This window comes from Ischnura elegans, chromosome 12 (genome assembly GCF_921293095.1).
Source record: "Ischnura elegans chromosome 12, ioIscEleg1.1, whole genome shotgun sequence".
Classification (NCBI taxonomy): Eukaryota; Metazoa; Arthropoda; class Insecta; order Odonata; family Coenagrionidae; genus Ischnura; species Ischnura elegans.
The window spans coordinates 47,374,368-47,398,161 of NC_060257.1; the positions used below are offsets into that span (position 1 = coordinate 47,374,368).

A 23,794-nucleotide genomic window follows, 5' to 3' on the forward strand; every position below is an offset into this window, starting at 1 on the left:
CTGAACATTTTGAACACTAATGACTTAATTAATTTACGCTAGGAGAATCTGAAAACGTGATATTTACGAAACTGAAAGATAAATCAGAATACTTTCACTCGTAGCCTAAGTCTGACTATACGCCTGGCAACAGTGTCTTTCTGTTGTGTTTTCAGTTGTTTGTGTAGTGTGTGGGCTTCTATGAAATTTCGCCGGAGATATTTGGCTGAAAAATGGTAAGAAAATTTATCAAGAATCGTTATGTGTTCATAGAACTTTGATTAATATATTTAATTTTCCTTCCAGTTGCCGTTAACTCTCCTTAAAACTGCTCAGAATCACCCTATGGTGAGTAATCTGTAAAATGGATATTACATGTCGTTGATGCTACGCATTATACCAACTTAAATTTTATTTTCAGCTCGTTGAATTGAAAAGTGGCGAGACCTACAACGGGCATTTGGTGACATGTGATAATTGGATGAATATCATGCTCCGAGAAGTCATCTGTACCTCTCGGGTAAGGAGTGTATCTCACTGTTTAAACACTATTCAAATATTTTCTCTGCTCTACCTCACTTATACTGATCATACCTACAGGAAGGAGACAAGTTTTGGAGGATGCCCGAGTGTTATGTTCGAGGTAGTACGATCAAGTACCTTCGAATCCCGGATGAAGTAATTGATATGGTGAAAGAAGAAGTGGCATCTAAAGCAAGGGGAGGTGGTCGTGGTGATGGAAGAGGCGGCGGGAATCAAAGGGGTGGGCAAAGAGGACGAGGAGGTGGCGGCGGCGGCCGTGGTAATACGTGAATTTGTTTGCTCTTTTGCTTTTCATTTAAGTCGATTTGATTTTTCCATTTATCCTTCGATGACTTTTGCAGGTGGTTTTGGTGGAAGAGGACGCTCTGGACCAATGGGGAGAGGAATGGGTGGACGAAACATGGGAAATAAAGACAAAATGAAGTAGAAGTATTCCGCTCTTTGCGAGAATTCATCTGTACATGAGGTCACCCCCTGTAACTATAAATTTTCATCACATGTTTACTGTGTAAATACTTTATTAATTATATTATGCATTAAATGTATCAAGATTTCCTTGTAACTACAGTGAAATTTATTTGATGGAGACAATGCATTTCGATGACCATTCAGGCTGTATCCTATACATATGTCATGCCATGAAAGGAGGAGTTTCTCTTCCTTCTTCCATGGCCATACGATTGAGTTCTCTTGCCGTACTATATTTCTTACGGTGGACTTTCTTGTATGAATATAGTGCATTCCACATTGTGCACTTTCTTGCATGAATTGGTGACCTCTGGGTTGACATAGTGTGAGGTATTTTTCAGCAATATTTCAGGTCTCGTACCTGGTCATTTAATTACACACATAACACTTACTATCTCTGGATAGATTTCAGTGGAGATCTGGTCTTACCTTCCCCACTCCAACTATAGGTATCTGTTGACTGCTGGAGGCTTGTGAATTTTTCAGTAGTATATGCATAAACATTCAAATCTGTTGCACTCAGATGACTGGTATTCATTGAGCTTAAATTTTCTAGTCATCCCACAAATGAAGCAAGTTCTTTGCTAGAAAGTGAAATGCCCATTTTTGTTATCACAGATTTATGAGCAACGTAAATATGTAATTTTGCATTATCCACAGTGAATACGTCAATAGTGCTCTCTTTAGCTTTATTACAGCCGTGTTAGCCATAGTGGTGGGCAGACCTTTGTTTTAAGTGCAACCTTGTTGAATAGCCTGAAATGAGATTGAACCTCGCTTGATTCTTTATGCTGGTTTATACCTATGATATGAATATAGGGTACCATTTGAAAATTTTTCCGTGAGTATGTACACCTGGTTCCTTGAAAAATTATAATCGTTGATACTAGCATTTAATGAATTCTAGCCATTTTAGGTGCTGCTTTACCAGCACCACAGATATGCACACTCATCCATACAGCATTGTTGTATTAATTGTAAATGAAACACCTTTTAAATATATTTTTAAAAAATACATTTTTGCAGCCACCTGTAAAATTAAAATTTGGCTTGCACATTATTTTGGAAGTCAAATTAATTACTTTTGTAAGGGAACCTCGCAAACTCCTTGCATTTTAGGATGCAGAAATACATGGGTGGAAAACCCTATGGTATGTCCCCACAAGCATATACTGTGGGACAGCGGGTAGCTCTGAAACCATCAAGAGTAAAATTGTATTTCAATGTTCATACCGTTGACAGAAGCTTACAATTGGTCGATTTAAGCATGAAACTCCTCAAAAGTAATTTCAGAAGGTAAGTAGCTAGCAAAAACCGCTGAAGGCTATTATTCCCGCTTTACTAACAAGATCTGAATGGGAGAATCCTACCCAGAGAATTCTATAGAAGCCGCCCCAAGGTATGAAGCTAGCAGCTAATCCTGCAAGATGAATTTCAAAAAGTACAAAATTAAGAGCCGCGCGATCAATCAATGCGTCATCTCACACATGAGTGACATCTAATTGGACAGATGTGCTGGGGGTCATCGAGTTATGGGTGGACAGCAAACATTGAACGACAGCGATATGTTTTGAATCTGATAACGACGGCGAGCAGCATCGTAGGCTGGCATTGGAGCTCTATATTTGAAGCCCTAATCCACGAAGAAGAATCCCTTCTCACGAAGACAGTTCATTTATAATTTGCATGTTGGACCCGCATTCGAGTTATTCTGCATAGTCTGGCACAGTGACCTTGGGGAACGGCGAAAGAGAAGTACCGCAGCAATGTCCTTTGTCAACAAAAATATCGTGAATGCACGAGAAAAGTGCGTTGAAGAAATGATGGATGGGTTGGCAGCTGCTTATAAAGGATTGCTGCATATCCATGAAAAGTATCCTAAAGTGGCATTCTCCAACTTTGTAAGATTCGCACTTAAACTTTAGATGTGATTCGGATGCGTGATGGTGTGTGGCAATAAAAGAAGGTACGTTTTTCAAATTATATCATTCTGATTGAAAACATTTTGCGATTATTTTAGATTCCACCGGGAAAAGTGTCTCTCCTTTCTGGCGGAGGGGCGGGTCATGAGCCCTTCTGTGCAGGTTACGTTGGAAAAGGTATGCTGTCTGCCGCAGTCAGTGGATCAGTATTTGCTGCCCCTCCGTCTTCTCAAATATTTGAAGCTATTCAGCAGTTGTCAGCCTATAATAACGGTAGGTTTTTGCGTGGTTGTCACTAGTATGCGGACTTGAAAGCATTTCGAGTGGTTATATCAAAGTTATAGGTTCCGCATTCTTGTAATCGAATGACCTATGTCGTTAATGTAGCGTTATAAAGATTCATTTTGAATCTTCACAGGTGCTGGAATTTTAGTCATAATTCCGAACTACACCGGAGATCGCCTTAATTTTGGCTTAGCCGTCGAAAAGGCACTGAAAGTGGGTGTCAAGGTAGGAATGACCGTCTTGAAAACCCTAGTTCAAATTTGGAATGTATCCTTTTGAGCACCATCCTTGTGGACCTCTTATTTTCAACCTTCACTTGCTTTCATTAGTTCTCCATTTTACCTTACCTATCATCGGCTGCTTCCTCCTTTCTTTCTTTAGTGAAATTTATTATTGCAGGTGGATTCGGTGATAGTGGGAGAAGACTGTGCCCATCAAAATGCTAAATCAGATTTTGCTGGAAGGAGAGGTCTTTGTGGTTTGGTCCTTATTTTCAAGGTAATTTACACAAAAAGGAGCATATATTACTCTTTCCTTAATTGCAATACACCCCCAATCAGCTATTTCAACTAGGGGAACCTTTCTTCATTAAATAGATTGATATTTCTCTTTTCACAGTGTATCCATACTTCACAGGGAATAGTATAGGCATTCATATCATGGAGCGATTACTGTTTTAGTTTCATTATGTGAATCCTGCATGCAATGATCAGGGAAAGGAGAAGAAATGGGGTGGTTTCCTATTATTTTTTATTGCCTAAATCGAAAGATTTTTACTCATGGAGTACATGTTTCATGATTTTAGATTTTTGCATGATGACATATATATTTCTTGATTAAATGAAAAGTGAAAATTTCCAAGTGCGCGAAAACACGACGGCTAAGTATGAATGCTGGGGAAAGCCCATGTGACATCATTCTCGTTCTGGCTGCCGCCGTGTGAGGCCACCTTGGTGCGGGGTTATGAGCGCCACCACGATGCAGGCTGCTCACAGGTATCAGAGTACCCTGCTAGCAGGTAGCGCTTGGCTTTAATAAGGATTATTAGTACCCTATCAAATGAAGGAAGCTTTCCGACCATAGGGAATTTTAATGAGTGATTATTAAGAGATGCTTCCCTGAAGTCTGTGCCTCATGCATGCATTGGTAATCTCAGGCGATGTAAAACTCCTATCTACTCGTACAGAAACTAGGTCCCTGTGAGGTCACGTGGAGTGGCATCGCATGGGTGCCAATCTGGCCTTTTTCAAATGCAGTTAAAATTGACCATTGCCATTCGTCTAAACTGGTAATTCTAAAACCAAATAATTTGTAAATTATAAATACACTAATGGTGGGTAACAAATCGCAATCAATGCCTTTCGTTTTCTTTGACGAAGGAAACTACCCTATTGAGCTATACATACTCAGGTAAAAATTTCTCCCTTGAAACTGGGCTGAAACAACCTTTAAACTCACTGCCTTGCTTCTATGCTGAAACTGCATTGAAATTGAAACAAAACCAGTGGAGTTTGGAAGAGGGATGGCAGTACAGTAGCAGTGTACTTAAGTACTCCAGCTACTCCAATGGAACTCCTTTGGCTGACTAAACTGAAGCTCCCTTGGCTAGCTAGACTGAAACTCCCTTGCCTTCTGAGCTGGAACTCCCTTGTTTGGATGAATACAATTCCCCTGCCCAATCCATTTAAATTCCCAAGTTAAATCATATGAAACACCATAAATTAACAACTTGCACAACCTAGCCAACAGTGGATGATCACATAGTAGGTTTCTCCCACAATTTTGCATGCACCTAACCTTGGGTTGGTATCTATGGACTTCTGGTCCATGAGAAATGGTGAAAGACCTAAGGTTGTTACCAGTAGTCACTTCCAGTTCCCCATCACAGTAAAGTGATGATGTGTATGAGCTATCAAATAAATACAAAGCCATCCAGTGCCGGCTTGCTCATTTAATCCGATCACCTTCCTGGACCAAAAATACTATAGACAAAACTTTCCAGACCCCTCCTTATCCTTCCCCTTCCTTTTCCTCTTTTTTGCCCTGCAAAGAGTTAGGCCTTGGGGAATTTATTTCTATCAACTGTCAGACGGCTGTAGAACTTTCATTTATTTATATGGTATCTTGTTAACTGAGGTATCCAGATAGAATAAGCATTCTTTGACAGCAGGGCTCAATTAACCTACTGATTGTCTGTGCAATAGAAGAATATGCTTCTTCCTCGCTTAGGCTGCAATCCTTGATTGGCTGCACTATTCCGGTATCAAATTCATTTTTTCCACTACCATTCTTGGTCTTGTTGAATTTGCCATGCACACTTAACTGTGCAAAGAGTCAGGACTATTCTAAGCATGCTCCCATGGGGTGTCATGAGTGGAGATATCTCAGGCCAGAAAGGAAAATGGGCAGCCTGTCAAGAGAAATACAAAATATCTTTGATTTCCATGCCTTGACAGGGAAAATCCTCAAAACCTTTCTTTCACCATTAAAATGATTTATAAATATAATATAATAATTATTACTCTAAATATTTGAAAAATATTATTTTTGCAATCAAAGTGATAGCAGACTATACGAAACAAAAAATATTTTAAGATTACAATTATTATAATTGGTTATCTACCAGTTAGGGTAGATGTATGTGGAAAATTTTGACCTCACAAACTAGTCCCAAGTTTTACTCTTAATTCCCTTCTTCAATTTAGCCTATTACTGGTAATTCTATGGGCAGATATACATATCTATGAAGCCTGTTCTCCTGCTTCCCCTATCACCCAAGTTTTAGGTAGCAGGTTGTCAAACAAAATTTAAGCAGTCAAAAGCTTTGCTCAGGTCAAAGGAAGCACCTGCAGCCATCTTATGGTCTTGGAAATCATCACAAATTTGGTTTAAAAATTGGAATATTGCAGTATTTGTTGAGTGGGTTTCCCGGAAACCATGCTGAGCACTTTGCAGGATGTTGAAAGGTTTTTAGGTATCACTGGGCTTAGTATGCACTGGGAGATGCATGCGAGAGGGATGACTGTCTTTATGGAGGTGCTGACTGCCCTTTTCAGTCCGCTGGCCACCTCAATATCATCTGCAGTGTGTGGGACTGGCTGTGATCTGAGAAAGTCCTCAGTGTTGAGTCTTTGGTTGGTCTACTTGGCAGCCGTATATTCAAACCTCTCAGGATGATTGGGCATACCTAGATCATTCCGAGGGGGAGCCTAGCTAGCTTAATTCACTATTTGCTCCATACTTCAAGGCCGTTACAATTGTGATGATGCGTGATTTGAATCTATACCATCAGCATGTCTCCCAAAATTGACCTGAATTTGCTGAGCACTGATCAGCATTATCTTTTGGAAATTTGAAATGCTGCATCTAAAGACATTTGCTCCAAAAATTTGGCCAAAAATCATCATAAAAGGCCCATTCCCTCTGGCTTCCAATGGCCAATAGGTTACAGTGGCTCTACTTGGCCACCATAAATCCAAGAACCAATTCAGTAAATTTAATAACTTTCGTTCAAAAAGTATACTTGCCCATCTGGATTTTAGTAAAGCAGCATCATCATATACATGATAGAGCTGTAAATTTTTGTAGACTCATCAACTGGGCGAGAACCCTGCCGCATGAGCTGAGAGCAGTCGTAGATATGAGTTTTTAAAGGATGGATTTTTCGGTCACCCTGAGAATGTACTGCTTGTTATGATAACTGATGAGCCCAAGGAAGAGTCAGGATGAGTGGATAAAAATATTAGAGGCACACAAGAACACATGTGTAATGATCAAAATGAGACTTGTGAATTACCAGATTTTAATATCAATGCAGAGGGCTTCCTGTTGCTGATAAATTGGGGAGGGACCATGGTACCTCCGGCTATGTCTGACCTTACCACTGCAGAAATTCAAAAATCCTTTGAGTGACGTTCAACTTTGAAGTTAAATATTCCCTGCATTACCCATGTGGTCAAAAGATTTGTGAAAGAGGTCATCCGAAGCTTTGTTGACAGCAGCAACGGACGAGGAGTGACGATTAGTAATGCATACAGAAAAGACTGGAAACTCGAGCAAAAATGCCAATCTCCAAGTCTCAATTAATTCTGTAATATAATAAGTTTTAAATTCAGATGCCTGTGTTAAGTAGTATTTTAATAGTAAAAACTTTCATATGCCAATAGAAATGTTCTATTAAGGCCTGATTACACGATACATTAACACATACGGGTTAATGTCTAGATGTATGAACACGAGAATGAACGCAAAAATGCACCATGTAACCACCCAACTTGTGCAAATGCATGCACAGAAAATAGTCTGTTCTAATTTGGTTCATGCATTCATTATGTTCCATTCCGGTTCACCAAAATCATTCGTGCAAATGTACATTAACTTGTACGTGTTAATGTGCCATGTAACCAGGCCTTTAGACAAGGTTATTTTATTTTCATCTGATTGGTAAAGCAAAATTTGCATGATTGTGTTTCAGAATATATTTAAACCTGGTACAGGCAAAGATTTCCTCACTTTTATTTACCTATGGATGTGTGGGTAGGAGACCTCAAAACTGGTTAACAGAGCTCACCTCGTGCATGTGAGCTTTGGTAAATATTTTTGCTTTAATTTGCTTATTTAAGGGAAAATTGTATAAATAGGTTGAATCCTGCACAATCTGCAAGTTTTTTCTTCTTCTACTTTTGTTATATTCATGGCATTTAACATTAATGTCCAATACATAATTCTTTTGTGATTGTTCTTCCGCTGACGATGCTGAAACACCTATAATATGTAGTGGCTAGCCTATAACGACATAAGGCACACTCAAGTGTTAATTTTGCTGTTCTCTGGGCATGGGAGGGGGAAGAGGCAAGTGGGTATGAGATGTGAGCAGCCTGCTTCTTCTCTTCCCAATACGCTGTGTGGGGATCGTAATATGTATTTTGTTTGCACATATGCACTCAAAATTGGCATTTTGTGCTTAACAGTCGCAGATACGTCACAATGCACGAAAATTTTGTTCATATGGACTCAGCAAAATTTATAGGGAATGACCATGTAATATAAAATTCACCAATTTGTGACCCTCCCTGCCATAAAATGGTCGATGAGTAAGGGTCTGGTGTTAAGTATGTTAAGGGTCGGGTGTTCACCTTAAGGTCACAAATCTTTTTGGTTTCATTTTTGATTAGTCTGACGACTTATTTACTGGGAGCCAGGTGAAAAAATCAATTTCTCCGATCTGCCTAAATATACATGTGTTTATATACTAATATGTACTTACTTATCGATTGGGAGACCGATTCTGATAGAGAAGAGGCTCTTTAAGCTGACAGATGGATGCCTTCATCATAATTCTAATTGATGTTACGAGTGTCTAACAAAAAGCTTTTTACTTAACTCTAACCCTTATTATTAACAGTCATTAATTGAGCGATTTAAACAAATCCTGTTGCTTCATTTTTTTATGGTTGTTGTATTATTTTTTTTTTTTAGATAGCTGGTGCTATGTCAGCCGAGGGGAAGTCTCTTGAGGAAATTGTGTGGATGGCCAAAAAAGCTGTGACAGTAATGTCTACAATTGGAATATGCTTGTCACCATGTATACTACCAGGTAGCCATTTAGTCTTTCAAGTTTTGAGTAAACACACATTTACCAATCAAAAAATAGAAGTCATTTTGAGGTGACTAGCAGGGCTATACCCAGGGTGTAAAGGAAAAGGGTATTGGATGTTGAGATCCTAAAATTCCACAATTTTTGGCCTTCCCCTGTTTGTATTTTTGGAAAATGTCACGCCATGTTGGGAAATACTTTTTTGTGTTTCTGTATTCCAGTGTGTAAACTCATTCTGGTGATGACTAGCAAGAGTAAATTAGAATATCATTACCTGGCTGAAATCTGCTACATACCCTGACAGCATCTTAACTATCATCTTGCCTTGTTGAACACTAGAAATCTGAATACCGAAATTTTGTACCAAGCTCATCTCCTTCACTCATACCTCCTAATTTCCCTCTGGTGGCCGCTGCTCCATCTCAATTAAGAAACTGTCCGATTCTCTGTTTTCTCTTCTCACAAATCTCCCTTTGTTCTCTTTGTACGTAGGTCACAATTGTACAGTTTTACCTTTCACTAAACAATGGCTGAAACAATCCTCAAAAAATGTCTGAGTTTGTGATTCCCTCAAACCTGATGCCCCGTTCACATTACCATCTTTCTTAACCAGCGTAAGATGACGTCAGAACCAACGCGCGTTCACACTTACCATGGTTAGACCCTGGCGACATCTGATGAGTGGTAAAGTAAGTGCAAGTGAAAAATGAATATACGAGAGCGTATAACCTTTTGGAAGGAAATAGAGAATGTGCAGGGAAAAGTTCTTGTGTTAATTGCAATGATTTTCAACGTATGTGCATATTATGAGCTGCTTATGAATTAAAAATTGCATTACAGCGTCGACAATCATTGTTCCTTGCTACGTAGAAGGTAATATAAATGTGTTCGTCCAACTAATCATTTCATCGATAGTGTGGCTTGCATTCTCCTACTGCTCTATTTAATACGAATAAAAGCGAATATTAGTTATAATTAGGTTGATATCAACAACATATACTACTACTTTCCCTTGATTCGGATGTGTTGACAAATCATTGATGTAGGTGGAGAAAATCGAGGACCTAATCTTGAGACTTGAGCCTCAATTGAGACACACTTGTGATTTGGGATGGAGATACACTTTTCGCTGCATTAAATTCTTCGCAATTATTGTTTTCTGATTTGGCAAAGGACATGATCCAATCCGATGCTCTACCGTAAATTAAAACTCTTATACCTCTTCTTCAAATGTGGACGAATAACTTGCAGAAATGTGACGATTATTGAAATTTAACTTATGAAATAAGAGAAAGAACGTGGTACTTTTGCGATATGTAGTATCACCCGAAGTTTCTAACTTTATTTTCTATAGTTATATCTGACAAGCCATTAGCCTGATATTTTATATTGACAGTGGAACTTTTGTCCAAGGATGAACATAAGTGATCTTTTTCAAACTGGGACTAAGCACTCTTACCAAAACATTAAAATCATAGTGACTTTCGGATTTCTATTATGGTAGTTTCGCACATTTTACTTAATTCTAGCAAAATATTAATATAGATTATTCAATCTGTCCGTAACAATACAATACGAGCTAAAAGCTAATTCACTACGAACTATATAGTATATCGCATAACTTAAATCAGGTCTAAAATCTCATAATATACAACAAATTACGGAATGAATCAATAACACTTTCCTTAGAATTAATTCTGACGAATATAGTTCAACAATAACGGCCGTCTCCTCTTCGAATGCTTTACTTTCTGTTTTTATTCCGTCTATCCCACCTAGTTGCTGCTTCGCCTTCTTCTTTTTCTAACCAGCTTTTAACCAACTTGCGTTCACACACGCATGAACTACCGCCAACCGTGGTCGGAAAACGGTGGTCAGAATCCCAACCACGGTTAGCGGTAACTTGCGTTCACACCTCGTTTTGTAACCATGGTCGGGGCTAACCGGCGTAAGAAGAACGTAATGTGAACGGGGCATGAGTGTGTGTGTATGATTGAGACCTATGCAGAATTTTGTTCCATAGAGCAAATCTGCTAGGTGAGTGAGTGAGCTTGCATTATTGTTTATTTCATTGTGTTTCAGTTTAATTTTTGTATATTATACTCCACCGTCATCCTTCTAACTTCCCACATCCTCCCTACTTTTTTGCCCAGCAAATTTGGGGAATTTATTTTCTTTCAACTTTCATTTCCTTTTAATTCAGTTATACTCCTTTTCTTATTCTTAAATGTAGTCGTGGTCACAAATTCATTGTGCCGAAGCGGTTTCCTTTTATATGACTCCACATTTTCCTTCTGTAATCAATATTTATTCACTGGTAATGATAGTTTCATTTGAATTTCTTCATTTCCTCTAAGATCTCCAGTCCTGCAATCTATTGATGTATTCAACGGTGTTCGGCGAGATGTTGTGGAACATAATGTTACAATGGTAAATGAAGAGCAAACTTAGTGCATGTCCACAGTAATTTTACTTGGTACGACGCATTTCAGCGACCTTACTTCGCTATCATCAGGTACAAAATGCCATATTATCGTCAAGAAGTCATATATATATACAATCATGCAAATGGGAGGGGTATATTTATGAGTCGGCGGAAGTGGGAGAGGGTTTGGGGGGGGTAAAGGATGGGGGAAGGGGGTGGGGAGGTGGTTGGGATACGTAAGGATTTGGGGTTCGGTTGAAGGTTTTGAGTGGGGGGGGGGGCTAACAACGGGGAATGACTCAGGAACTCAATGTCATTCAAAAGGTTTTCCTTGCGTTTTCTCCTCCTGGTAATTTCCCATTGCTCGAGTGCGTCGAGCCGACGTCCTTTTCCTTCGAAGGCCAGTATTTTAGGTTGGAAACTGCATGAATGGTTCTAGTTGATAAGGTGAGTGGCTAGCTGGGATTTGGTGTCTTTCTTATCAAAACATCTTTTGTCTGCAATCTGCAATCTATTCTTTAATTTCTTTCATCGCTGTCACAATAGTAACTCAAAAAGTATAATGTTAACGACCAAAAACAAAATTAAATTTAATATCATCAAAATGAATAAATACTTTTAACTTCTGGTTATCAAGTAATTAAATAATTTCACTCTCTTAATATGTGTCGATTTTTGAGGGTACTTACTTTTTTAGGGAGGTTCATTTGCTAGGGGCAAGTAGCTACTAGGTAAGACCATATCTCCATAAAATTTTTGGGATATTTCACGCTCCACTCCCAACGCTATAATATACTCTTTATTGCCATGTATTTTATTGACCACTCAAAATTTGACGACAGGCCTACGATGATCTTTGAATTTTTCTTTCAGATGGGACACCTTCATTTACTTTGGCAGAATCAGAAATAGCATTAGGAGTGGGTGTTCATGGTGAAACTGGGATCGGAAAGTTTGAGGTAAATTCTGAGGAGGACTTATGACAGTATGCTTTATACAAACTTATAATCATGCATACAATTTTTTCAGCTCATATTGCATTATTTTTAAAGAAATATAATTTCATGAGACATTTTGATTAGCCTAATAAGCTGACTCTTCATTTGCATTATTGAGTATGCTGACTGGGAGTTGTAATTCTTGCAGCAGCGACAGTGATTTAATGATCAATTTGGCCTGAAATGATCTACATACTTCTTCGTTAAAACTTTCGCGGGTGCTCGTCATGTTGAATTAAAACTTTTGGGCTATATCGCCGCATCAGATTTTGGGTGGCCCCAACGTTTCCCGACCTATGCTGGTTGCTTTCTCAAGGGAATCTGGGTCGCTTTCTCAAGGGAACAGATTCCCTTGAGAAAGCGACCAGCATAGGTCGGGAAACGTTGGGGCCACCCAAAATCTGACGCGGCGATATAGCCCAAAAGTGATTAACATGATCTATATACGTATGTTACTAGTTATGCTTTGCATGTAATAGTGATGGTGCACATATGAGTTAATTTATTAGTGCATTTAAAAGATTAATTAGTATATTTAACAAGGTTCATTGTAATGTGTACCCAAGGAGGCAAGTAGCCAGAAATTTGCTGCGACGGGAGCTTGGTGGTATGTGGGTTGCCACCAACCATACATTTCATTAAATCATCTAGGTCATTTCACCTCAATTCAAGAAACATTTTTCCCTAGAAGTCCAAGGTTTTGATGAAATCATATTTTTTCTATGATTCAAGGGACTTTTTTTGCATGAAATGAAAGTATATTGAAAAATGGAGTGCATCTGATAGGGTGGTTTCCCATTTTTTTTTAATTGCCTAAATAAAAAGATTATTACTTCTGGAGTACTCATTTCACGCTTTCAGATTTTTTAATGGCAATATCTATTTTTTCCGATTAAATGAAAAGTGAAAATTTCAAGCTCACGAAAACACAACGGCTAAGTATGAATACTGGGAAAAGCCCATGTGACGTCATTCTGGTTCCAGCTGCCGCCATGTGAGGCCACCTCGGTGCGAGGCTATGAGCGCTGCTACGATGCAGGCTGCTAGCATTTAGCGCTTGGCTTATATAAGGATTATTAATACCCTATCAAACAAAGGAAACTTTCCGACCTTAGGCAATTTTATCAGGCGATTATTAAGAGATGTTTCCCTGAACTCTGTGCCTCATGCATGCATGGTAATCTCAAACGATGTAGAACTCCTGACATCTCGTGTAGCATCTAGGTCCCTGTAACGTCACGTGGAGTGGCATCGTATGGGCACCAATCTGGCCTTTTTCAAATGAGGTTAAAATTGACCATTAACATTCTTCTAAACTGGGGAATTCTCATACCAAATAATTTGTATATCATGAACATACTAACGGTGAGTAACGAATTGAAATCAATGCCTTTCATTTTCTTTGATGAAGGAAACTACCCTGTTGTATAACAGAGCACTGATTTCTTCCAGGAAATCACATTTTTTTCAGTTAGTTTTTAAAAATATCTCAGGCATTTATTTTAAAGTCTCAAGTAGTCATTAATCTTTGCATTCTTATGAAAATCTGATAAGGATCACATCTAAACATCATTATCTATTAGCATTATATTTTTGGTCGGGCAGTTGTTAAGATCCTGTAAAATTTCATTATATTTCTTTTCTCTAGCAAAGCTACTTAAATGATACTGTGGTGATAAAGTTAGTTTCAGCCATGCTAAAATAGTTGTTGGTTTATTTTTATTATCAATGGCTTTTATTATTTTCAATAGCTGTGCTCTGCAAAAGACATTGTCTCTCTTATGTTGGAAAAAATTAAGGAAAGTCTCTCTCTTAAAAATGGGGATGAAGTGGTTGTATTGGTTAATAATCTTGGATCTACCACAGAAATGGAACAATGGATTGTTGTTAGAGAAGTGACCATTCAGCTGAGTAAGTTGTAAAATTTATGTTTTCCAAAATATAATGGTTAGTTCTTGGCTATTTGTATTATTTAATCTTTTAGGTGGAGATGGAATTAAAATACTTCGTATTTTTTGTGGACACCTGATGACTTCTTTGGGCATGTCTGGGGTTCAGATATGTATACTAAAATGCAAAATAGAAGATGAAACATTTGATGTGCTAAAGTGGGTGGATGCTGACACAAATGCACCAGCTTGGCCTGCCAATGGCTTATTGACCCTATCCCACTTACATACCTCAGGAGTCAAAAAATTAAGTCATAAAACAGTTCCATACATTGATTTAAAGGTAAGTCCACCGAATTGATCTTTAAAATCAGTAAGATACATGTGTGAGAATTATCGCTCAAAAGTCTAATAGATACCCCAGTAAGCCAAAATCTCCCTTAGCAAAAAAACTGTTCGATTTTTACAGTTACTGATGGATTTTCTACGGTTGCTGTTGGATTTTCTGCAATTACTCTTGGATTTTAACAATTACTGTTGGATTTTCACAGTTACTGTTGGGTTTCATCAGTCACTGTTGGATTTTCTATGGTTACTGCTGAGTTACAGCAGTTACTGTTGAATTTTCTACAGTTACTGTTGGATTCAACAGTTGTCCCAATTAACTGTAGAAATTTTCAACAGTTTTTTTAACAGTTTTTTCACTAAGGGCTGCAAGGACCTTAATCTCCTTCTGATTCCATGTACAGCACACTCCCAATTATCTGGGCTAATGATGGGGAGAGACGGCACGAATAATCGGAAATCACGGATAATCAAGACCTTCACTAAAATGTCTTGTATTGTTCATAATTTACATAAAACAAACAATATATTTTTATTCATGCAGTTATTCTGTTATTTTAGAGTGCTTCCTGGACTCATTTTGAGCTTTTCTCGCCAGTTCGCGATCTTTTTAGCGGCGATAACATGGCTGTACTCATATTATTAATGCTCCATGTGAGGACTAATTTCCAAAACCACACATCCGTGGCTGTGTGATCACGGTTACAGAAAAGTGGTTTGCACGAATACTTCAAAACCACTGCTTGACGTCAGAAACTACACTGTCAGGCACCACACTACGTAGTCTCATCTTGCACAAGTTGCCTCGGTCGCAACTGCTGCACAATGTGTATCTGTGATCAAAGGAGCGCGGTCACTCACTGCGAGGCTTGGAAAACAGGAACACGGTGCTCCCGTGAATGCAGCTAGCACATGATCGCTTCTGTTTTACGAAGGGAATTCTTACGGAAATAATAAGCATCCTAGCATTATTGCCATAATTCCGATGATTTTGCATCTGATTTTTTAAAACAAAGATCGTGGAAAAAATTGAGCGAGATTGAAAATCGTGCATGGATAATCCGCAACCCGGATAAACCGCAGCCGGATAATCGGGAGTCTGCTGTATATATCTATTTTTAACCATAATGTATGTAAAGAGCAATATTGTCAATCATGAAGTGAATAGAGCATTCCACCATCATCACACAAGGACAAAAAATGATATGTATCAGAATAATGTACAAACAAGAGCTGCCAAAACGGGGCCCAAAGAAATGGGCATTAATTAAACTGTATAATAATTTGCCATTATGTTTAAAAGAAACAAACAGCATCAATGCTTTTAAATCTGATCTATAAAGGTACTTAAAAATAAGCTACCTAATCTATTCAATCAATGAATATCTCATTGACTCTTAATGTTAAAATATTCAATTGTATATAATATGTGGATATATGTGTTTGATTATGACGTGCCTTATATCTATGCATACAAATGTATCTGATCTCCAGGCAAATAAAATGTATTATTATTATTATTAATGTTTTATTAGCTGAAGTTTATAATACCCCTTAGGTGGAGATGGATAAAAGATGGAAGTTGCCTAAAATTGATAAGAATGGAGAAAAACTCATTTTTACTTGCATACAAGATGCCATGCAGGCACTTATCAAAGAAGAGACTAAAATTAATCTGCTTGATACCGAATGTGGAGATGGGGACTGTGGTACAACTCTGCGCCGTGGGGCCGAAAGTATGTAATTTCATAAGAATTCCACGCATTTGGCATACGTATTAGAAATAGAGCAAAATCCCACTTAATTACAATATTTCCTGGCACATGAGACATGCTTTTTTAATTGCAAAAGTACCTTAAAATTAGCCTGCATCTTATGGGCGGAGGGTAAAACTTTGTCCTCTACTAACACAAGCTACTTCACTGAGAATACAGTTGTCTTTACAGCAGTTGCCAATAAAAACTAGTAGAATTATTTCTATTCTGATTTATTTCACGATATTTTTTGTCAGAGTTTTGACGAAAAGATTCAATTCTACAAATTGCCAATACATGAATCATTGTTTTAGCTAGCTTAAGCTTAAAATTGCCAACCTCACATTAAGGTAATGATTATTTATGGCATTTATCAAATTTATGTATTTCGTATTTAAAACATGTCTCTAATTTTCACTTGCCATATTGTTGGTAATGTTTTACATTCTCATGCCTTAGCTTCCAATCCACTAACTGAAGGTTCATTAAAGTGACTTAACTTTAACTTATTTGCATTCTTAGTGATAAGTGATGTTTTGAAAATATGTATATTCTTCCATCATTTTCCTTCTGATTTAAGTATTTTTCATAAGATCTAATCTGAAAAATGACATGCAATTATTTTCTGGTAGGCATCCTATCTGTTTTGGATAGCCTCCCTCTGGATTGCCCTGGAGCGCTAATGCCCTGCCTTGCTGCAGCCTGTGAGCCTCATATGGCAGGTACAGCCGGAAGCATTTACTGTTTGCTGCTAACTACCTGTTCTCCTCCACTTGCTGACATAAAACCTCAAGAGAATGAAGATTCTTGGCTGTTGTGGGCAGAGGCTTGGGGTAAAGCTTGGAGGTGTGGCTTGGAAGGAATAATAAAATACTCAGGAGCAAGAGTGGGAGATAGGACGATGGTAAGGATTCTTGGAGGAAAAAACAGCTAATAAAGTCAATCTCAGAACAGAAGTGATCAGATTATAGATATTCTTGATTACGGTAGATAGTATTGCAATTGCTCCAATTTATCCCCATGCATTAACTCAGATAATTATTTTTTATATAGCGTACAATATGAGTTATTTCAAGTCTCTGCCATAAGATATTCTTTGTGTCACCTCAGTCCCAAAATATGCAAGCAAACATCAACGAGGATGGAAAATACAAGCGAAATTTAGATCTTTCTTACTATGTAGAAATTGACCCTAGGTATAATAAATCAAATATTTTTCCTTGACAATGAATGTATTGAAGACATCAATAAACCAAAATACTATGAAAAGACTGAAAATTTTTTTGTCTATGGACGTCAAAATTTTTAGTTGGACATAGATATTAGAGGTATCCTTTAGTGTAGATCTCCAAGGCACCCAAAATCTTATACCTGTTGCTGGCTGGGGAATAATCTTTTCTTTTCGAGCAATATTTTTCCCTCATCTATCTCATAAAGTCATGCATTCATTAGTGATATTTGGTCAGAGTGAATTACCCCATTAGAAATATTTAAATGGTAAAATTTAAAAATAAATTCCTTACACTTGCCTTATCTTTTATAATGAAGATAGATGTTTTAGAGCCAGCCTGTACTAAGTACCAGCTTTCTGCAAAGAAATCAATTAAAGATTTGATGGTGGCCTTAGAATCAACATTGGAAGCAGCAGAAAAGGGCTGTGCTGCCACTGGAAAAATGATACCTAGGTGAGTTGTATTTTTACCTCCGAAAAAGTTGCTTGGGATGTATTCATACTTTAATAAGTGCATTTTAGGGTTTGAAATGTAATAATAGTTTTGTTGGTCTGTTGATACGTGGGGACAAATATTTTATTTACGTATTGTACCAGTTGAGGTAGGCTTACTGTTGGCCATCACCTCTCCCATTATGGATTCCCCTTCAATTCAAAAAAAGACCTACTCCCTTTCATTCCATCTGTAAATCCAATTCTCTCCCTCCCCTGATTTACAGGAACTCTTCCCTCTTGCACCGTTTTTAACATCCTCTACCTGCTCATTACTCACTCCATCCAAACCCTCTGTGACTTCCATATCACTCATCTAGAAGTTTTCTCCTTGCCCACCATGTCTATTATCCATTCCTCTTCCCCTCCACTTAACCTTCTCATTCTCCTCCTCACACAAATTTCGAAAGTTTCTTGTATCTTCTCATCTTCCATCCCTCGCACCTATGTTTTGGCTCAGTACAACTCTACACTCTAAATCAATCACTTCACTTTACTTATTTTTTGACTCTTACATTATGGTCTTATTAGACCCCTCAAAAAATAAGCCTAGAATATGCATAGCATTATAAGCATGAATTGCAAAAGAAAATTTTTATCAGTGGGTTATTTTATGAAATTTAAACAATTTAATGAAGTGTATGACAAATTCAAATTTTCAAATTGAATTTTGATGATGTAGCTACCCATTTGAATTACCCCATTAATTGTTGTTAAAGGTATAAACCTCCTCTACCAATTAAACAAAAATTGGAGGGGATAATATTTGATATAAAAAAGAAAAAATGTTGATTGAAGGCTTAAAGCTGGTCTTTTTGTTTACTTAGTTGCTATTGATTTAATTATGGTGTGTGAAGGGTGAGTCAAATAGTAAGTGATTGGCAGCATATCACTTCTCTTCTGTTATTACTTCGAGTTAAATACGTAAGTAATGCAAGTGAGAGGGATTATGTGAGTGTGGTTTCCTTTGCTCAATTTTCAGAGTGGGGAGAGCCAGCTATGTGAATGCAACAAACCTACATGAATATGATGCTGGAGCTTATGGGACTCTAGTGTGGCTAAAGGCAGTTATTATGGTCCTACAGAGACATTTTTCTCTGCTTTAAACTGAGAATATTCCATCATTTGATATTACTTTATGAGGGCTTTCAATTTAGAAAAAAATTGTTTAATAATCAAGAAACTTATTCTATTCTCAACATTTATAATTTGCGTGGCTATTTTCAAGTCTGATTACATATACATAAATGCATTAAAAGGAGGGAACTCGATTTCTATCAGCATTTTCTCGTGCCAACCTGAGTATTTTCCTTGATTTGATTGTATCTTGTGAAAATTTTACAATCATATAGCTCATTGCAACCTCAGCGTTTAGTTTCTTTTGGTGGCATGTGGAGGAATTAGCCCAGGGTGAAAGTGAGTTTGTCACCTCAGTATTGACATGAAATGTTTAGATTATCTGATGTGTTCCTTGGAGGAAATAACTGTATTTGAGGTAAAATAAGTGATTTTTACTTGCTGTACAATTATTAAATTAAATCTAAAACTGTGAGAAGATTTAGGCATTGGCATTGTGATGAAATGATGGGAAATTCCCCACATCATACCAATTATACATGTATTTCCGTATGGATTACTTGCATTAGAATTTGTGTAACTCCAGCTTACTACCTATATGAGATTTCATAATTAAAACTCGTGAATTTTTATATAATTTATTTTCTCAATATGTTCACAGTAGTTTAAAAAATGCTATGTACTTCCTATAATCACATTCTCAGTTGTGCTGCAAATGGCAGTGACTAGAGTGCAAATTATGCTATTGGAGAGTATTTGCACTTAGACGAAAAACAAAGGAAAAACTAACCTTAAACTATTCAATGAGATATAACATTTTAAAAATAATTCATAGGCAAACATTCATTAGTTGGATGAGTGTCATGAATGAAATTCTACATAAAAACTTGCTATCATTGACATATTGCTCATGTTCCTCCATGAGAAAAAAAAATCATTAAAAGTTTTCATGAAAATGTCATCAGAAATTAGAATGCTCAGGGTACCCAAATGGTACTCTTGTTTATTAGCTCTTTTGGGTACTATTTCTATACTTTTTTATTTAAGGACATGTAGAGATCAAGCTAAAATTAAACCTCATGCAGTGTTGATGACAAAGAAAGATTAACGTCATTGACATTGATTATTATGTATGCATGAAGCAAGCATGTTGCTTTGAATGATATTTGATGAACACAACAATCAACTAGGATACCAGAATGAGCTTACAATTCTACGATTTTATGATAAACTTTCCTTATACTAAACAATGAGTCACTATAACTAAGACAGAATATATGCTTATAAACATAAAAAATATTGGATGCACAGTGCATCGTATAAAAATTAGAGGACATTTCATGCAAAACATCATTTCTTCTCATTGGCTCTAAGTAACTCAAGCATATTTTCTCTACTTTTTTGATATTCAAGGATTCGTTAATTTGTACGACATATTTGTATTTAATATCTAACATTAACATTCACCTTCATGCCGTAATCATGGATCAATGTCTCATACACACCAATTATGTACAAGGGGGACTCAAAAATGACCAGACAAAATTGCTGCATACAATACTTAGTAATATGTGCCTATGGATGTAATTTAAAGCCTCCCTTCTAAGTCAGTATACAAAGTGGCATGATTTCAACTGACATCAGTGCGTCCCTGATAATCTCATACGATATACATTTTTCTACTTCTATGGAGTGTTGAGAAATGGCAAACTTTACGACCACAGACATAGGTGAAATAATGCTTTCTGCTAAGAAGAAGAGCATCATATTCTATTGTCATGCTATTCACTTTTTATTAAGAACCTGCCTTGAAAATTACTTCGTAGTGAGTTCGAGAGACATTCACAGTACAAAAGTGGCAAACTAATGATGGAAGACATTCGATGCCAAGGTGGGTCGTTTATTTGGTCGAACCTGATGAAAAAATGGAAATCACTTGAACATATGAGCAGGGGTGGATTCAGCGTCAAATTTGGGGGGTTCATAGCCTGGGTCCATGGAGTATTAACAGAGAAGAGAGGGGTATTTTTACAGTAGACGTGCTACACTCTATGTTAAATACAACTCATACGTTTCTCATATTTGGGATTTTTAGCCATGAATTTTCATAAAGACTCCCTTCACTCTTTTGCTAGGATACAAAAATTATTAAACTAATAGAAATCAAATATTTTTTATAAAATTTGCGGTCATAACCCCTGTGACCCCCCTAAATCCATCCCTGCACTTGGGCATTGTTGATGGCCTTACTGACCTATCCAGTCTTTTATAGAGTTTTGGGTGATGTGCATCGGTCAAAGATTAGAAGATCATGACACAGTGGGGAATGCTTGATCCACCATGTCGATACACAAGCTCACACAGCCTTTTCTGTGAATAATTTTAGTAAAAAAAACTAGCGTAACGCCACTCCTCACCCTGTGATTTGCTCATGTTCCCTTAGAAGAAAAAGGAGTTGATAGGGAAAAATTTCATCATGTCAAAATCAGCAGCCTAAGTGTAGAGTTAACCTCGTAAATGTAGACTCAACACACTAGGTTATTCCTGTTCTGTATTCATTGCAAGTTAATGAAAAATATAATGCCAAACATTGTGATTTTAATATAAAAAATCTAAGGCTAACACTATGCTGTGTCCAGTTATTTCCAACATAGTTACTCTACCTTTCGGAACACAAATACGGCTTACACTCTATCAAATCCATTCACGAGTCCATCCAAACAATTAAATTCTCTAAGGGCAGTATATATTTTATCTGTACACACTATTAAATACTGAAATTGCCAATAAATTATGATCAACAATCACACAAACCAACGATAAGGAGACTTTACTGCTGGAACATCTCTTAGTGCCACAGCTAGAAATTATTGAAATATATATTAGTGGTAGCTAACTACATCACTACTAGCTTATCTCTCTATCTAGACCAGGTGTTAATGTATTGATGGGAAAAGAGAGAGACATTAGTGTAGAAAATGAATAGGGTATGTACAAAACGTGGCTCTCCTTCAAAGGAAATTACTAAAGGAATAGCATTCCTTCAAGTCAACAAATGCATGATAGTCAATATTTAAAGCTGAGCAACTGTTACCTTCAAGGCAACTTGAGAAGCTTAGTGAACAAATCACAATTCCTACACCTCCTAGGACATTGAAAACTGCACATTCAAGGGGAAAATTCCTTTTCTCTGTAATCTCAATGATCCATATTTCCAGTCAGGGCTGCTTCCATCTGAAAAAAACAAACTTAAGAGTTAATAAATGCAGTTGGAGATGATTAATAATCAATCACAATGACTATATTCATTAATGTCTAACTTAAAAAAAAAAACATGTAATTGGAATATGGAAAGTATGTGCTGGTTGCTCATGAGAAACATGAAGTCAAAGCCAACATTGGATAAAATGACTGTTTGACCTAGCGAATATGAAGCGTCTTAAGAATTTCAATCATAAATTTTTTAATAATAAGCCTTATAATCTCTCAGGATTGTCCATGTAGACTTCCAAAAGTTAAAACTAGAATAACTGCATTTTTACAAGACCTAAAATTTTTGTAGTATTAAACAGTTAGCTTTTAAATACTTGAATGATTCCATATCTTGTAAGATTATGCATTTGTATACAACTGTCCATTGGAAATTAACTATAGTTATTAACAATCTTCAGATATTTTTAACACTTTAGAGGAAGTCCTGTTTTAAAGGGGTGCCTCCTCTCGTCGTGGGACTTCTTTTTCAGTGTTGTTGAAACTTTTAGTTACATTCTACTAGTATTATTTGGTTATTTTATCTTAACTTTAATTCTCTTTCTTTTAGAATAAATGCAATCCTTTAAATCAAATTATCTCTTTTACTTGGCCAGAGTAAAATATTAATTTTAAACAATGGTAGAATAATATTACGTCTCCAATTAATGTAGTAAAAAATGAACTAGTAATACTACGTCTTTAAAACTCTAGACGTTTTACTTAAAAAAAATAGATCAATCACTTAATAGAATCTTAGAATTGCAAAATGCAGAAATTCATCCTTCAAAATTTACTCTGTAAAAATGTTTTTCAGCATGAACGTTGATTCTTACCTCATCTTTATTCTTCTGGGACTTCAATTCCTCTTTTTTCTCTCGTCTGAAGAATCCCATCTGGAATAAAAATATTGAGCAATTTCAGCAACAAAGAATATATGTTTTGGAGAAACAAATTTAAAGAATGGTTTTCTAAGTAATTGAATGGTATGAGAACTACAAGAATATCAATGGAAGAGGAATAAAATAAGGAGATTAGCATGATAAGGAATAATTATCCATTCATATCAATTAAAACCTCAGATCTCAATTTTTCTTCAGGAATAAGTTTTGCTAGAAAGATGATCATGATTGATGAATTCTCAGCAATAAAGTAAATGCATGTATTTATGTACCCACAAAGCAGAAATAACCACAAACAGGTCCAAACTTCAGCATTTCAGATCTTGAATGAGAATGAAATTTTTCAAACCTTAACAAGTAGCCAAATGAGGAGTGCCAAAATCAGCAGTCCAACAAGTATCGCCAGAAGAATGAACCAAGGAGATATTTTTGATTCTGGAAGCTTCCCATAAATTATTGTGCTAGCATCACCATAGTCTGGCCTGAAAAGAGAAAAAAGAGGAATCCAGGATAGATGACACAACTATGTCTTTTGAAATATTTGTATAGCCTTGCTCTTTTCAACAAAATGTCATTGCTATTTATAATGCCTTGTTAGGCCTCTAGTCAGCCAAAATTATCATATGTTCCCTTTGTATT

At 36.8% G+C, this 23,794-nt stretch overlaps 3 protein-coding genes across 6 annotated transcripts in view; 2 read left to right on the plus strand and 1 right to left on the minus strand.

Moving 5' to 3' along the window:
- The first annotated feature begins 106 nt into the window (after nucleotides 1-106).
- Nucleotides 107-1,084, plus strand: LOC124168778 (U6 snRNA-associated Sm-like protein LSm4). Its single transcript, XM_046547075.1, has 5 exons — nucleotides 107-215; nucleotides 286-327; nucleotides 401-499; nucleotides 580-781; nucleotides 864-1,084. The coding sequence occupies exons 1-5, from the start codon at nucleotides 213-215 to the stop codon at nucleotides 947-949; spliced, it is 432 nt and encodes a 143-aa protein (XP_046403031.1). The 5' UTR covers nucleotides 107-212; the 3' UTR covers nucleotides 950-1,084.
- A 99-nt stretch (nucleotides 1,085-1,183) lies between these two features.
- On the plus strand, nucleotides 1,184-23,552 carry LOC124168776 (PTS-dependent dihydroxyacetone kinase 1, dihydroxyacetone-binding subunit DhaK-like). Of its 2 annotated transcripts, none has more exons than XM_046547072.1 (12): nucleotides 1,184-2,891; nucleotides 3,011-3,185; nucleotides 3,331-3,422; nucleotides 3,597-3,695; nucleotides 8,676-8,793; nucleotides 12,092-12,177; nucleotides 13,968-14,127; nucleotides 14,201-14,448; nucleotides 16,009-16,186; nucleotides 16,837-17,108; nucleotides 17,753-17,889; nucleotides 23,468-23,552. In XM_046547072.1, the coding sequence occupies exons 1-12, from the start codon at nucleotides 2,757-2,759 to the stop codon at nucleotides 23,484-23,486; spliced, it is 1,719 nt and encodes a 572-aa protein (XP_046403028.1). In that variant the 5' UTR covers nucleotides 1,184-2,756; the 3' UTR covers nucleotides 23,487-23,552. The 2 variants fall into 2 exon arrangements, with proteins under 2 accessions (XP_046403028.1, XP_046403027.1); XM_046547071.1 differs by lacking the exon at nucleotides 23,468-23,552 and adding an exon at nucleotides 18,910-19,641.
- Nucleotides 4,950-23,794, minus strand: part of LOC124168774 (integrin alpha-PS3-like) — a 63,147-nt gene continuing 44,302 nt past the window's right edge. For 2 of the 3 annotated variants that reach the window (XM_046547065.1, XM_046547066.1), the window contains 3 exons: nucleotides 23,505-23,637; nucleotides 23,090-23,149; nucleotides 19,630-22,238 (listed from right to left, as the gene is read on the minus strand). In XM_046547065.1, the coding sequence (XP_046403021.1) occupies nucleotides 22,203-22,238; nucleotides 23,090-23,149; nucleotides 23,505-23,637 (229 nt within the window). In that variant the 3' untranslated portion in view covers nucleotides 19,630-22,202. Of the gene's footprint in view, nucleotides 5,608-19,629; nucleotides 22,239-23,089; nucleotides 23,150-23,504; nucleotides 23,638-23,794 lie in introns of those variants that run through there. The other variant, XR_006866982.1, reaches the window with a different exon arrangement.

Bases quoted from the DNA above. Each gene is read 5' to 3' on its own strand.
- LOC124168778 (XM_046547075.1), top strand. The intron at 328-400 runs GTGAGTAATCTG...TTTTATTTTCAG, and splicing joins CTGCTCAGAATCACCCTATG to CTCGTTGAATTGAAAAGTGG. The intron at 782-863 runs GTAATACGTGAA...TGACTTTTGCAG, and splicing joins AGGTGGCGGCGGCGGCCGTG to GTGGTTTTGGTGGAAGAGGA.
- LOC124168776 (XM_046547071.1), top strand. From the start codon at position 2,757: ATGTCCTTTGTCAACAAAAATATCGTGAATGCACGAGAAAAGTGCGTT. The intron at 2,892-3,010 runs GTAAGATTCGCA...CGATTATTTTAG, and splicing joins AAGTGGCATTCTCCAACTTT to ATTCCACCGGGAAAAGTGTC. The intron at 14,128-14,200 runs GTAAGTTGTAAA...TTAATCTTTTAG, and splicing joins AGAAGTGACCATTCAGCTGA to GTGGAGATGGAATTAAAATA.